General features: G+C 49.0%; 1 protein-coding gene across 1 annotated transcript in view; it reads right to left on the bottom strand.

Annotated features, from left to right (window-relative positions):
• Positions 1–10,757: 10,757 nt before the first annotated feature.
• The window catches only part of OTOP1 (otopetrin 1), a 32,922-nt gene continuing 27,840 nt past the window's right edge, over positions 10,758–15,839 (bottom strand). The window contains exon 6 of the mRNA XM_019716574.2: positions 10,758–12,056. Coding sequence (XP_019572133.2) covers positions 11,886–12,056 — 171 coding nt within the window. The 3' untranslated portion in view covers positions 10,758–11,885. The remainder of the gene's footprint in view (positions 12,057–15,839) is intronic.

The raw sequence follows: 15,839 nt of genomic DNA, 5'->3' as shown, positions 1-15,839 counted from the left end.
CTTGTAAAGTGACAATGTGTAGCCTGGTTGCTGCAGCACATGTCTGTCCCGCCTTCCTGGGGAGGGCTCCTGGAGCAGTGTGTGTGTGATGAAGATGATGGCTTTGTGTAAGCAGTGGCTGCCCTTGCTCACCGGGGCTCTTTCCCACATTTTTCAGAAGAACTGGACCGCATCAACAAATGAAAACCAAGAAGTCTCTGGTCAACCGCAGAACCCAGGCTCATCAGCATGGACTCTAACAATAAGTTCTTCATCTGTTATCTTATCCCAGCCGGAGCCCCGCCCTCAGACAACAGCAAGGAAGTGATCTTCTCACATGTTCGGCTGCTGCAAAATTGTGCTAAAAGGATTTTCCTAGAATGTTTCAGCACACGGGGGTTTTCCTTATCCGGTCGGCAAATATTATTCTATTTGAACTTACTGATCTTCCTTTTTCTGAAGATGTATTTTAAACTGGATTTGTTTCACGGGGACAAATGGCCAAATCAATAGGACCACAGCCAGGATTTGCTGCTGCTGCTGCCACGGCTGCTAGCAAAAGAATGTTTTGTGCCAAGACAGGCTTGGTTCCTTGGCAACACAATACACCTGAGCTCCCCAGGCACCAGTCCTGCCAACATGCTCAGCTTGGCTCAGCAGAGTCCGGGGAAAAAAGGTAGAGATGACCCATCACGGCATCCATCCTGTCACTGCAAAAGTCACCTCAAACACACATTCATTGATGACCTGGAAGCTTCTTCAAACCCAAAGGTCAGTCCCTGGGTCCCCATACCCTCCCCAGCTCAGAAACACAGGAAGCTGAAAGCAGCTATTTCGGGCAGGTTAAAATGGCTATCCCAGAAGTTAGCACATTCGTGTAGACAGAGGAAGGAAGATGGGCTTGCAAGTCAGAGAGTTCTGGGTTCAAATCTCTCCTCTCTGACTTACTAGCTCTGCGACCTTGAGCAGTTACTTAACCTCTCTGGGCCTCAGTTTCCTCGTCTTTAAAATGGTAACATTAAGACTTACTATGCGGAGATGTTATGAATAAATGACACGTTGTACTTAGGAAATTTCAAGTCTCTGTATTAGTCAGCTTTTGCCAACATAATGCTGCATACCAGCCCTCGTATCTCAGTGGCTTAAAACAATAAACATTTATTGCTCACTAATGGTCTGCAGTCAGCGGGGAAAGCTTTGCTCCGCACTGTGGGTCAGGTTTCTCGTGTCTCTCATTCCCAGGCCAGTGGTTCCCCTGGGGCTTGCTATACTTGGGGTCCAGGGTGGGAGCCAACAAGCCTGCCCCAACCAGGCACATACGAAGGTGCCAAAAATGTGTGCACATTTTAAGAAAGGAAAAAACTATTAAAATTGCAATACTCAATATATACCAATAACAAAAGATGAATACAACTCACGTTTGACTTCTGCAATTACAAGAAGTGCTCAAAGTGGTTACCATCAGCGTCCAGACACTTCTGATTATGGTGAACTACTGCTTGAGCAATGCTGACCAAAGTGTCCACTTGTATGCATTTTTTTGGCACCCCCAGTATTTAGAGCCTCTGGTGAGATGGAGCATGTGTGAACTCAGCTCATGCTCTCTGACCAAAGCAGGCCACGTGGACAAGCAAGAAATATGCCCTGTCCACAGCGAGGTGGAGACCAGGATGAACTGTGAGCAAACAATACCATCCAAACAGTCTGCGATAAACGGAATCTATTATTGGGTCATAGTTCTAAAATGGCTTCAACAGCCAACCCCTCTACCACCCCAGTTCAGGTCCTCATGGCTTTGTGCCTGCGTGATGGCCAGAGCCTCCTGACAGGTCTCTGCGTCGTGGTGTCTTCTCGCCTCTCCATCTGATGCTCTGCCACCACAGTAGTTCTCCTAAAGATGCCATGCCCTTCATCAGCTTCCATATGGCCCCTGATTCCTCATGATCCACACTAGTAATTATTAACCCAACCAGTAAAAATTAATTTGTTAACTCCCATCTCCTTAGCCCTTCACAGTCTGGTCACCACCTATGTACCTGGGTACCCACCTGTTCCTAGCCTCGTCTCTTGCCTCCCGAGCCTTCCCCAGCAGACCCCATCTTCTACCCTCCCCCAGTGGTTCCCTCTCCTCCCAGCAAGCCTAGTGCTTTCAGGGCTTGTGCCCCTGTTCTCGCTTTCCCTTCTGCCTGAAATGTCCTTCCCACTATTTTCTGCATGGGGTGAACCCCGTTTGCCTTTCAAACCCAGCGCCGATGGACCACCTCGGCAGGTCTTCCTCAAGATGCAGGGAGGCAACCCCTCTGTTCCTGAGCTCCTGTCGTGCACGGCACCCAGCTCGACGGCAGCTCGTAAGTCCTCTGTACAGTGACGGTCTCTTCACTTACTGCTTACTCACCTTTCTCCCTGCAACTGCAAGCGACCTGGGGTGAGGTCCTCTCGGCCTCTGGGAGTCAGCCTGGCTAGGAGGAACCAATCAATATCCGTGGCACAGATGAGCATGTTTTGGCAGAGAGGCGAGGGTGCCAGCCGTCCGTGTGCTCTCTGTGCCATTCAAACTCCCTTGAGTCTCTGGCAAATGGCAGTGTGAGCAGAAGTGGTGCAGCTCTCCTTGTCAAAGCACCTAAGAACTGGCACGACTCCAGGCCTCTCTTCTCTTCAGTGACGACCTCGTGCAAGGATGCAAAGATGGAATCTGCCCGGATGCCTGCATTACTGGATGGAGGAGGCCCCACTGGCCTGCATCAGACTTTGCATGCGTAAGACGCATGCTTCTTTCTCCCCGGCACTGACACTTGAGGGTTATTTCTCACTGCAGTTCAGTCTAGCATTAATTAGCATTGACTAATAGGCATATGAGTAAATGTTGCTTCATTTCTCATGGCTTCTGAATTAATGCTGCTTAACGCCCACTCAGAGTGTCTCAGAGAAATGGCTGATGCCAGGCCTGGGGCAGGGAAACTACAGGATGAACCTGGAACATCTTGAGGGCCTGAAAGCAAGAAAGTACTCAAAGAAGGAAGCAGATGCATCCAAAGGATATGGCAACCAACATGAAGAAGCTTCCACTTGCCAAATCCAGGACGATGTAAGCATCAGGATTAATAGTAACAGTGGATTGTAATCTATTAATGAACAAAGTGAGAATCCATGAATCCATTGTGATAAAAAGAAAAAGGAAGTGGGGAGGGGGAAGGGAGAGAGAGGGAGGGAAAAAAGGAAGGAGGGAGAAAGGAGCCTTCCTTACGTAGAGTGTGAGTCAATACATGTCAAAGGAAGGAGTTAGAAAAATCACATTCACAACCATAATAGCAATAAGTCCTTTAGACAAGAATCGTCACTAAGTAAAAGCTTGGAGAGGAACAGGATATTTGCATGGTCCCAAAGCACCTGCACACTTATCATTTATCAGTTACAAAGAGAAAAATGCCAACTTCACAGTTGAGAAACCTGGCAGCCCCCCCCCCCCCCATTGGTGAGTGAACAAAGTTGACACCACCAGGAATGGGACTAACAGACACCAAGGCCTCTTGATGTGACACACCGAGCACGCAGCATCCTTCCGTAGTATTCTGACGAGGAAACGTCAGACAAGCCCAAATGGAGGGGCTGTCAACAATTGACCAGAACTCTTCAAAAGTTTCAAGGTCACAACCGACAAAGAAAAGTCAAGAGACTTTTCCAGATGAAAGGAGACTAAGGAGGTGTGCCAACTGGAACTTTTGGGGACAGTTCCTTTAAAGGATACGATTGGGACAGTTGGCAACATGGTCATGTGGACTGTCTGTTAGACAATTATTGGCAATTTCAACCATTGGCAATTACTGACCATTATATGGCATCCATCGTAAACTTCCTGAGCTCGATCATTCGACTCTCCTTGTTCTTAGAGAATACGGTGCATGCTAACATGTTTAAGGCAGAAGGAACAAAGGGCCCGCCACTAAATTTCAAAGGCTTCAGGGAAAGCTCAGTGTCATGTAATCTCATATCATATACATGGAGAAGACACACAGCAAATGTGGCCAAATCGGCGAATCTGCGTGAAGGGTAATGAAAGTTCTCCGTCTTACGATTCTTTTGTAAGTTTGAAATTATTTCAAAATAGAAGAAATTTTAAATAAATATATTGATTAGGAATGCTTCCAGCTTGAGTAACAGAAAGTCTGACTACTCGTGGCTTATGCAATAAAGACACTGAATTCTCTAACATAACAGGAAATTAAGAGGAAGCCGGCAACGGATGGTGAGAAAACTCAGTGGTGTAACTGAGGACTCGCATTCTTTGCATCTTTTCCTCTTTTCATCCAAATGCTCCACCTTTCTCAACACTGTGGCTTTGTGTCCTGGCAGCCTCGTGGTCACAGGTTGGCTGTTGCAGCTTCAGGCACCATGGCCAACTTTAAACGCCAGGAGCAATGTGTGGAGAAACTGTATCGGGGAATTTTCTTGATGAGTCCTGTCACCAGTAACAAAAATCTTAGAAGGACCTTTTGTCTCATTAGGCAGAAGTGAGCCACATGGCCGCTCCTTGCTACAAGCAGACTGTTTCAAGTATTAAGCAAAAGGGAACAGAAAGCAATCACCTGAGACTGGGCGCTTTATGTCCCCAACCAAAGTCAGGGGTTTCTTAGCAAGCACAGGAATTGCTACCAGGAAGGTAATTAACAGTGTGTGCCATAATTAGTATTTATGAACCACCTGCTCAGGTTGACACAGTGCTGGAAATCGGAAGCCTGGAGATGCAGACACAGTCCCCATTCCCGGGAGCTGCCAGTCTGTGTTCCCTGTAACTCTGCCATCACAGCCCTCCATCCAGATCGGGAAACACCTTCAGAGCTTATAGGATGGAGTGCCAGGAAGAGGTAACCTCACGGAGCTGAGTTTTTCCAAAAGCAAATAAATAAATAACTTTTTAAACTGCGCAGGCAAGCATCAAAGGAATACACGTTTTTTAACCAAGCCCTCCATTATTGAAAGTATTCCCCAGTTCCCATTCTTCATCTCAAAAGATCTTTAAGCATCCATCCATTTATTTGCTCACTCATCAGTGATTATGGAGCTCTTCCTCAGCTGGCAATGGAGATACAGCTGGGGAACAAAACAGACATCGCCTCTCCCTCTTGAGGCTTATAGTTAAGTGGTAAAAATAATTTTAAAAAATTAAAAGACTGCTATTCAAACAATCCAACACATATTTGTGTGATTAAAAAGTACCATAGCCTCAGTGAAAGAAAGCTAGCTGTGTTGCATGAGTTCATAACGGGGTCAGGAAACCTGGTCTAGGGGTGAGTGTGCCTTCCCTGAGAAACTGTTGTTTGCATGGAGATCTGAAAGATGAGCAGAGTTAACTAAGTGAAAGGAAGAGCAAGCAGCAAGTGCAAAGGTCCTGAGGCAGGAGAGAACATTGCACATTCGAAGAACTAAGAAGCCAGTTGGTGTGATGGTGCACAGAGGAAAAGGGAAGCACAAGGAAAGTGAGATGAGATGAGGCTGGACAGGTGGGCAAGAAAGACCATATGGGACCCTAGGGACCCAGGTGAGGATTTTGTCCTCTATCTCAACAGCAATGAGAAGCCAAGTCCACTCTAGCCACAGTGAGAAGGACAGACTGGTAGGGGCAAGGGATGGATTGCAGAAACGAGTGGCAAAGCTACTTCCGATGACCCATCGGAAGATGATGGTGACTTGGGGATGGAGGTGGGGAGAAGCAGGCGGAGCCAAGAAAGCTGGGACTTGGTTACGTTTGTCTTTGTCTCAATGGCTAAAAACCACACACGTTTATCATCTTACAGTGCTGGAGGCAGAAGTCCGAAACGAGTCGTACTGCACTAACATCAGGGTGTCGGCTGGCCTAGCAGCAGAGGCCCGAGAGGAGAACATGACCCCGAGCTCTGCTGGCTGCCGGGGCTGCCCGCGTTCCCCGGCTTGTGGTCACATTGCCTCCTGCTCTCTATAGTCAACTCTCCCTCTGCCTTCCTCTTAGAGGGACCCTCGTAAATACATTGTGCCCATAGGTAACCCAGGACAACCTCCCCATCTCAAGATCCTTGACTCCATTCCATCTGCAGGGTCCCTTTTGTAAAATGACCTATTCACAGGTTCTGGGGAGTAGGACATGGGCGTCTTTGGGGGACACTGTTTGCCCTCCCCCAGGCTCTCTGGGCTGGACTCCCTCCCACAAGCACATTCAGGCAGGAAGAAAGGCAGACCTCTTCCTCATCTCTTTCCAAATCCTTCCAGAGCTATCCAGCAGAGGCCCTTACCTCTCAAGAGCAGGAGGCAGCAAACGTTTTCTATAAAGGGCCAGATAATAAAGAATACAGGGCCACGTATGATCTCTGCCACATATATGTATATAAAACTTTTCAAAATTGTAAAAAACATTCCTAGCTCATGGGCGATAGTTTGCCAACACCTAGTGTAGGGACAGAGTCCCAGAGAGCAGTTTCCAGGCTCTCGGCCTCATGTGGAAAGATGCTGACTCAGGTGGTAGATGGCCGTCAGCTGTAAGCAGTTAGGCATTGGCCCCTGACATAACTGCCGAGGCTGAGCCAGCAAGGGGATTGCAGTTAGCAAGGGGTTGGTGGGCAGAGAAGCGGACAGTTCGTTGCAGCTAGCAAGGGGTTGTTTGGTTAGCAGATGGCGACTAGCAAGTGGGGTTAGCAAGCGTGGATGGCAGATTGCAGTTAGCACGGGGTGGGTGGGTTGGTTGGTTGGTTGGTTGGTTGGTTGGTTGGTTGGTTGGTTGGCAAAGAAGCAGACGGCAGCTTACAGCTAGCAAGAGGGGTTAGCAAGCGTGGATGGCGGATGGCGACTCCCGCTTCCTGTGTCTTCAAACCCAGCGAGACTATAGTGGTTTGACTCCCCTATCTATGGCTCCGTGGATGTTCTGTTTTGACCTCACCATATCCTGCGTTCTGGTGTGGGGAGCGGGAGCTGAGTCCCTGCATGACAGGGTGGGAGACTGTAGCTGAGGTTGGGAACTACAGCTTGCTAGAGATTACACAGCTTGGGCCAAAAAGGAACCCCAACAGAGCCATAGACAGGGGAGTCATGCCACTATATTCTTGATGGCGGCCAGGGGAGACACAGGAAGCAGGATCCACATGATCTGCAATTGCCATTCGCGCTTGCTAACCCCACTTGCCAGCTGCAATCCGCTTGGCTAACCACACTTGCTAGCCACAATCTGGGGTCCACTTCTCTGCCACCCAAACCAACCAATGAACAAACAAACCCCTTGCTAACTGCAATCCATGCTTGCTAGCTCAGCCATGACAGTTATACCGGTGGCTAATGGCAAACTGGTTACAGCTGATGGCCATCTAATAACCGAGCCAGCAACTTTCCACGTGAGGCCAAGAGCCTGGAAACTGCTCTCTGGGAATTCTGTCCCCACACCTGGTCTAGAACTAGTCACAGGCCCACCTTTATACCAATCTCCAGCAGAGATAGAGTGGGTTTATTATTCTTGCCTTAGACCAATCACCCAAAAATAGTGTTCCAGAGACACATAGGTAGCTCTTTGGGTTGTCAGTGCCAATCTCCACTTCCTGCCCCAGCGGGAAGAAGACATTGGCTGCTTGTTCTTTCCTACCTGAGGAGGAGAGCAGAACCCACCTGCAAGCCTCTGTGGAGGTGGGTCCCACTGCTCCCTGCATGATGCAGAGCAAGCAAAGGGGAGCATTTCCTAATTCAGGGCTCTTCTGAACTGGTTCTTACCAACCAGGCTTAAAGCACCACCGTGTGCCTTACAGGCAAGTGCAGGGCTGGAGGTGTGCGCTAGCGGCAGAGAAGCTCCGCCAAGGTCTTAGAAGCTATTGGAGGACACACACCGATCACGAGCGCGCACCGTGATCCCGGCACTTCCCTGCAATAGTCTGGTGTTGGGAGGGTAGAGCACGTGCTCATGCAGCTGTGTGAGGCCCCGGCAAGGAAGGGGCAAAGCCTCTCCCCCCAAAGCGCAGGCAGTCCTGTCCAGGAGAGACAGGCACAAATAAATAAGCCATTCATGGCAAAGGGTGGCACGGTGAAGCATAACAGAGGGTTTGTTTATGTAGCTGACCAGGGTCCCCTCCACACACAGCCTGAAGGATGAGAAAGAGAGGGACCCATTTCAAGGAGTCAGAGAAACGCACTCCCAAGAGGTCCTGGGGCACAGAAAATGTAGGATATTCAAGAAAGTGAAGGGAGACACATGTGGCTGCAGCGGCGGGGCTGCCGGAGGCCGGGGGAGGCAGAGGAAGGGACTGGGGCCAGATGAAGATGAAACAGCTGGGGCCAGACCATGAAGATCCCAATAGACCATGGTTAGGAATTAGTACCTTCTTCTAAGAGCGACTGAAGGGTTATTAGCAGGTGACTTGATTTGATTTACAAGTTTTAGACAACATTACTATCATCGGTGTGGTGTTTCCTGTGTTATTAACAGGGTTGAGACACCATACCAGAGTTCCCATGCCGTTTGAGCATTAAAACAGGTCTAAATAAGTCCTTTTTTTGCATTTCCAAAGTTCATGATGAAGGAATTAAGCCCAATAAATAAAACAGTTGCTATCTGTGCAAATAACATTCTTGCTATTGAAATGGAAAAATAAAGATATTGCCATAGAAGGAAAAAAAAAAAAAAAAAAACAGTGTCCCCTCTCCATGGTTCCCCGGGGCTTTCTCTGTGGAGGAACTAATGTCTCGGTCACTCCCCGTCAGACCCCAGGACGTGCCCTCCCCGCCAGCTGCCCCAGCCTGTTCCTCCCACACATTCCGCCCCATCCCCAAGCTGGGGACGCTTGTCACATAGGAACAGCCAGCAACCACCATGTTTCCCTAAAGCCTCTTGGGGGGACAAGGATGCCCTATAGGGAGCAGGAAGAGGTGGGGGCAGGTGGAGGGGACATCCTTGTTGAAACTGCAACTAGGTCTCAGCTTCCCCATGAGAACTCCGAATCCTCCCCGCCCTCCCCTGGGAGTGGTGACAGCCACCTCTGATACACGCTCCAGGAGTCCAAGGCTGGACAGAGTACAGTCGGGCAGTGCGTGCCCATACTCACTTTTGTTACCCTTCCCTTCTCTCACTTGACCTGAAAGTGCAGGTGAGGAGGATTCAGCAGGAAAGACACCAGCGCCCCCTGCTGGTCACGCTCCTCAACGGCAACGCTTTCTGCATTCAGGACAGAGGAACCAGCTGTTTTCTGGTAGTTTCTATCCTTCACCATTTTACGCCAAGGGGAGCATTTCACAACTGGGTGAAACGTGAAATAGTCTATCAGTGGATGGATTCTTCTATACACACATCCTCAAGCAATTGTTTGACGGATATTTCACCGAATTGACTTTCTTTTTAAGATGATAACAGAGAGGAAAGGCAATGAGTTTTTAAAAGGCAAAATAGTCCACACGCTACAACTCACTAGCTGTGTAGGTGAGGTCAAAAGTTCCCTCCATTCAGGCGGAGTAGCAATGCTTACTTAACCAGGTCGACACAGAGCGAGACTCCATAGAGTGAGACAAATACTGAGGTGCTTTGTTAACTGCAAGGGTTGTGCAGTAAGGTCAGAGGCCGCAGTAATGACTCCAGCTGGATTTCATGACTGATGGTTGCCGTGGAGAGACAAAGGAGTCTCATTTAACCTCCAGGCAAGAGCGACCAGGTGGGGAAACTGGTGGGGTTCAGTCCAAGAGTTTGTAAACTGTCTGGTGGAAGAGGTGCCTTTTCTCATGTATGGCCAGGTGCCACGGGGCTTCCAGCCCCAAAGCCCTCGCCCTCCCACTCTGCCTCACCAAGGGCTATGGGACCCGAGAGACATGAGTTTAAGTCCTGGCTTGACATGGGTCAGGGATGAATGACCTCAAGCTACCAAATGCACAGGCTCCTTCTGGATAAGGTGGCAAGAGGTGAGCAAGAGCTGTCCTGATAAGCTGAGTGCCCAGGGCATCCGTGCGCCGTAAAGCAGTACACGTGGGAAAGCCAGTCGATGTCAGGTTTCCTGATGAGCAAGGTCCTGGGCCTCACTGCAGCCCAGTGGACGCTGAACTTCTAGCTGGGAGGGCAGGAATCGTAAGGACGCCCCAGACGAGTCTTATGGACACTACAGTGTGAGAATGAAGGCCACAGGGACTCTAAAATAGTTAAGGAGCACGCTGGTGCATTAAGAGAAAAGAAGCAAATTGCATGAAAATTAAATATATATTTAAAAATCTGTGTGTGTGTGTGTGCATGTGTGTGAGTGTGTGTGCGCATGTGTGTGTGTGAGTGTGTGTACTGATAGGTACCTAGGTACCAAAAACGAACAGCAATGATTGCTCAATCTCAGCACTATTAACATTTGGGGCCGGATAAATGTTAGTGGTGGGGGCCGTCCTGTGCCCTGTAAGACGTTTAGCAGCATCCCAGGCATCTACCCACTAAATGCCAGTAACACTCCTTAGTGGTAACAATCCAAAGTCTCTGCAGACCTGGCCGTATGTCCCTGGGGGACAAGATCCCACCAAGCTGAAAACCACCATGCTAGATGGGAGGTACGATAGATGTTTTACCATGTTTTTTAGTCTCTCTGCCCATTTTTTAGGTTATTTTTCTAAAATGAACATAAAGTACATTAGTCATGTAAAAAAATTCAGTTTCTTAATGTCCCATGCTGTGAAAAAAAAAAAACACAACAAAACACACACACAAAAAAAACCCACTCAGATGAAAAGATATTCACATTTGTATTTACAGTAATTTAACTAACTTTATTATGAATTTAAAATAATTATAGAAAAACATATACAAAGGCCTCCCAAATGTCAGTATTCCTTATAACCTTTGGAATAGGCATTCTGATCTTAAGTATATATCTTAAAGAAGCAATTCTATAGAGTGCTTTACAAATATGGTTGATTTTTGCAGAGTCACTTATCAAAACAAAAAGCTGTGATTACTGAAACCAATAATAGAAAACTAATCATAGCACATTCACTTGGTAGACTATAATATAGTATTAAATGACATTTACAAAGAATTTATAATGCGGGGGGGGGAGTTTATGTCACATTGTTAAGTGGGGAAAAATGGATACAAAGTTGAAGATCTCTCATCATCACTGGCAAGTAGAATAAAAATAACAATAAAAAGACTCCTATGAATCCACAGGGTTGAAAGAAATACAGTCTGATGTTAAAAAGTGATTGTCGGTTGAACAATGGCATCCTAGGTGATTTGTTTCTTTCTACTCTTCTGAAATGTCCAAATTTTCTATCAAAAGCATGTATGTGTTTATAGTGAGAGAGAAAACAGTAAAATATATATTTTTAAAAAAACTTCAAGATGATCGCCAACAAAAATGTGCCAAAATTTCAGGTAAGAAATAACTGTATTGATCTAGTCACAAATTTCCATCCAAAGGGTAAAAGTAACTTTGTTCAAAAATTAAGCACATTCCGAAAGTGCAATATAAACTGAATGTGATTGTATCTACACTCATGAGCTCTGGGAAGGATAAAATGTAAGGGTAACTCAGACTGCACAGATGGTCAATAAAAGGTTGTATGTACTAACATGATAAATTGCAGACTAAAGATGATTTTTAGGGAAAACAAGCTGGATAAACTTTTGTCCTAACCTGGGATCATATTCTTCTAAAATAGAGGATCTCACTTAGAAAGAGATAACATGATTTGAGTTTGATTTGAATTAACTAACCCAGGACAGATTTCAGCTACCTCCTTCATTTGATCTTAACTTGTTTACATCCATCCAGGGTGATGGACATTTGCAGTCCACAGGAACACAGTCCCTACAGACAAAAGGCAGACGTTCTGGGCAGACCTCGCATGTGTAAGTCAATATTTGCCAAACGCGCCATTCCCAGGTGGCTCCCGGGAACTCTCTTGTTCGCTCACGCCTCAGTCTTTCATGTGGACACAGACTATATCTTACAATAGACCTCAAAGAGGGAGGCAGCTGCATGCATTCGGTAGAAAATGGAAAATGGCATGGCCAGGTTGACCAGAATTATCCAGGGTTCAAAGCCAAAGACAATTTCCTCCAATCCGTTGTCATACTCAGGGCGGCAGCCGAAGGCAGGAGGGATCCAAAGCTGCAAGAGAAGGGAGACCGTCCCTGCTGCTGCCTCAGAGGCCCCACACTGAGTCACACCTGGGACTGCCATAGGCAGTCTCTACACCATGTTTCTCACGCCCATGGAGTCTGTCAAAGCCCCCAGACCACCTGATCCTTCCCTCTCCCTCAGCGCCCCCTCCTGAAGGAAGGCCTTTCAAACCCACCTGATTCTCTCCAGCCCTGCAGCCCTCTCCTTGGCCAGGTCCTCACTTTCCCCCCGTGAACTGCTGCAAGCTTCTAGAAGATCACCCCACTCCAGTGGGGGCCTTCATCCCCCCACACACACACATGTCTGTGGGAATGATCTAGAGAAAGCACACATCTGACCTTGTCACTCCGCTGATTGTCACTCACCAGTGGCTCCAGTCACCTTCCAAATTCCCTCAGTGATTGGACACCCATCCATGTCTCCATGTTCTTTGTCACACCCCTTATTCCAGCCTCCCCAGGCTGTGCACAGTCCCCAAATGTGCCTTTCTCTCCCAAGTCCTCAGGGCTTTGCTCCTGCCGCTTCCTCTATCAGAGACTCCCTGTGTTCTCTCTGATAAATCCTACCTTCCTCTGTCCTGAGATGCCACCTCTTCCAGGAAGCCCTCCTTGATCTAACCAGTCTGGGCAGAAAATCCCTCTGTCTTCCCACAGCCCTTAGTGTTTACCTACAGCAGAGGTCACCTGTCTACCACACTCGCCTTTACTTATTCAACATTGGTGCTTGGAGATCCCAGCCACGGGGGTCTGGGCTGTGAGTTCTGGGGTCTCCTCTCTGTCTGGTCCTTGGCTTTAAGAAGCAGCCCAGACCCTGCCCACATCCCCCTATCAGGGGGAAGAGCACATGCACTGGAGCCAGACCCAGGTTCATGGAGCTGTAAGACTGTAATTTAACCTCTTCGAGCCTCAGTTTCTTCATCTGTAAGATAGAAACACCTGTCTCAGAGGGCTCAGATCAGAATGAAATGGCAACTAAGTTTGCAAAACCTAAAGCAATAACCTATTATTGTTGTTGCTCATGGAACCTGCACACTGGTCCCTCCTTTTCAGTCTCCCTGTCCCCATCCCTCCTCCTTCACCTCCCCCTAAATTGCCAGGCTCCCTGGCCTGCTTCTCTTTCACACTGTACACCTCTGGGACTTTCTCCACCCCACGCTGTGACCCCCGCTTGTCCCACCTCCTGGGAGTCACATCCTCATGGAGACCCCTGTCCTTGAGTCGGGCTGAACCTAGCGTCTTGCTTCCAACAAACAGAATGTGATAAAAGTCATGGGATGGCACTTCTGAGATCAGGTTACAAAGGACCTGAAATCCGTCTTACTCACCCCCTCTTGCAAGAGGAAGCTGCTGCCACGTTGTGAGCTGAGCTGTGGAGAGGCCATGTGGCCAGGAGCTGAAGGAGGTGTCAGACAAGCAACGGAATCCTGCCTGCAGCCACCTCCGCAGGCGTGGAAACATCGCCTCCCCCACACACACAATGAAATGATGGCAGCGCTGGCACGTGGGCCCTTTGACTGCAGCCAGTAAGCCACCCTGAGCAGAGGCACCACCCCTCAGCCCCTCTTGGATTCCTGACCCAGAGAGGCCTTGAACTAATCACTGTTGGTGGTTTTGAGTGGCTAAGTGTGGGTAGATAGCTGGTTCACACGGCTTTCTTTAACATGTCCATCTAGAACCCTCTCTAGCTGATATCTCTGTGCCACTGTGTCCTCTGGGTTCTATGATATGAAGGTGTACGCCCAGCCCCCCAGCTGGCTCCTCCTCCTTTGCTTAACCTCTCAAGGCTGGTTGGTCCTGGGGCTCATTCCTGGGTCCCCTTCTCTGCTCTGTGCCCATGACCCCTGGATGACCTCACCCAGTCTCTGGTTACAAGTACCAGCTATGGTCTGTGACCTCCCAAACGAAATCACCAGCCTGGTCCACCCTGACGAATCCAGGCTTGTGGATCCCACGGGCTATTTGGGTGTCTAAATGCATCTCAAACTCAACATACCTGCACCATTTCCCCTATTTCATTAGCAACATCTCCATCCAGTTGCTCAATCGAAACTCCAGGCATCTCCTCGTTTTCCCTCTGACTCTCATAACCCTCTGCCTGCTGCTCAGTCCATCAGCAAATCGTGACAACTGTGCCTCCAAAACAACACTCTCACTCACCGTTTCTCTCCACCCTGGTTTTCAGACCACCACCCTCCCCTCTTGCCCAGACTATTGCAGTGGGCTCCCGACTGGTCTACCTGCTTACGCTCTTGCCCCAACAATCTACTCGCCACTCTGCTGCGAGATTAATTTTTTATGTAAATGAGATTGTGTCCCTTCCCTGACTTAACCCCGAAAGTCTCCATGACTTACTTAAAATAAAATCTACCTCCTACGTGAGATTATAAAGCCCTCTCTTAGCAGATCCTTTACCATCCCCAACCTCTCTCCCCAGATTGTCCACCACCCACCCAGCCCGTCACATGGCCCATCTTTCTCTTCCTTAAATGAGACAGGCTCGCTCCCACCTGAGGTTTTGCACTGGCTGTTCCCTCTGCCTGGAACACTCTTTCCTGCCATTCAGCTCTTAGCTCTAGTGCCACCTGTCATTCTGCCCAGATCGCCCGCCTCCACCAGCAGAGGCCTTCCCCGACCCCCAGTGTTCCTGCAGCACCCGGCCTCCTCCATCATCACACCCACCACCCTTTATGGTCCACTCCATGGCCGCTGACTTCCCCCCACGGACGTCCACAGCAGCACCTCCAGCGGAAGCCTCTGTGCCAGCTCCTGGTCCTGGAAGATGGTAACTCCCACCCTCAGGCAGAGGCCTTTGGCACAAGATGGAATCACCTGCGGGGGTTCAAAGCGCTGCCCCTCGACTTGGCTGGGACATCCTAAGACATCACCCTGCCATGATGGTCATCCTCAGCGGCCATGATGGTCAGGCACAGCGGCCGTGTCTGGGGCCACCAGGGGCAGAACACAGAGACGAAGAGACAAAACAAAAGCGTCCCCCTGGGATGCAGTCTTCCCAACAGACCATCAGTTGCCACTTGCTTCTAGTCTTGCAGGCAGGGCTACTCTTGTTCAAGCAAGCCCCAAAATGCAAGCCCGGTGTTTCACCTGGTGGCTAAGCAAAGGCCCAGCTGGGAAAGTGGCTTTTCTGACCCGCAAAGAGATCTATTCATCCATCGGGGTGTGTAGAAAAACAAAATGCTTTAGGGGAATTCTAGAACCAACTCTGACTTTCATAGAATCTGAGCTGTCACACCCCTCTCTGGGAGATAAGCCTCATATAAAATGCAGCCCCTCTGTGGTCACTGATACCTGCTGCTCTTACTTCCCTGTTTCACTCCTTTGTTCACTGCTGTGCCCACAGGTCCTAACACGGTTCCTGGCACACAGCAGGTGCTCAATAACTATCTCAGCGATGAAAGAAGGGGGCTCGCCTAGAGCCAAACTCTTCTGGGCCCCTTCGCCCTTCAAAGCGCCTCATAACTGTCTACCCACCTGGAGGGGTCCAAGGCCCAGGCGACCCAAAGCAAGAATCAGATTTGATTGGCAGACACACAGTCATTTTGGCCTCCGATGGACCCTCCCCACTTTGTGGCCTTAGAGTAATATCAAAAGTTGCAGCCCCGGGGCAGGCACCAGCTTAAAATACGGGAGGAAGCTCAGAAGCCAATGGGCTGATGAGGAAACACAGCGTTGCCCTGGTGACACATGGCGGCCGCAGCGGAGAGCTGACTATGACCTTGGCGGCTCCTGGCATGAGTGTCCCCATCATACCATC

Source organism: Rhinolophus sinicus, linkage group LG02 (genome assembly GCF_036562045.2).
Source record: "Rhinolophus sinicus isolate RSC01 linkage group LG02, ASM3656204v1, whole genome shotgun sequence".
Lineage (NCBI taxonomy): Eukaryota > Metazoa > Chordata > Mammalia > Chiroptera > Rhinolophidae > Rhinolophus > Rhinolophus sinicus.
Note: the sequence above shows the minus strand (reverse complement) of the source record. Positions and strands in the feature narration are given on the sequence as shown.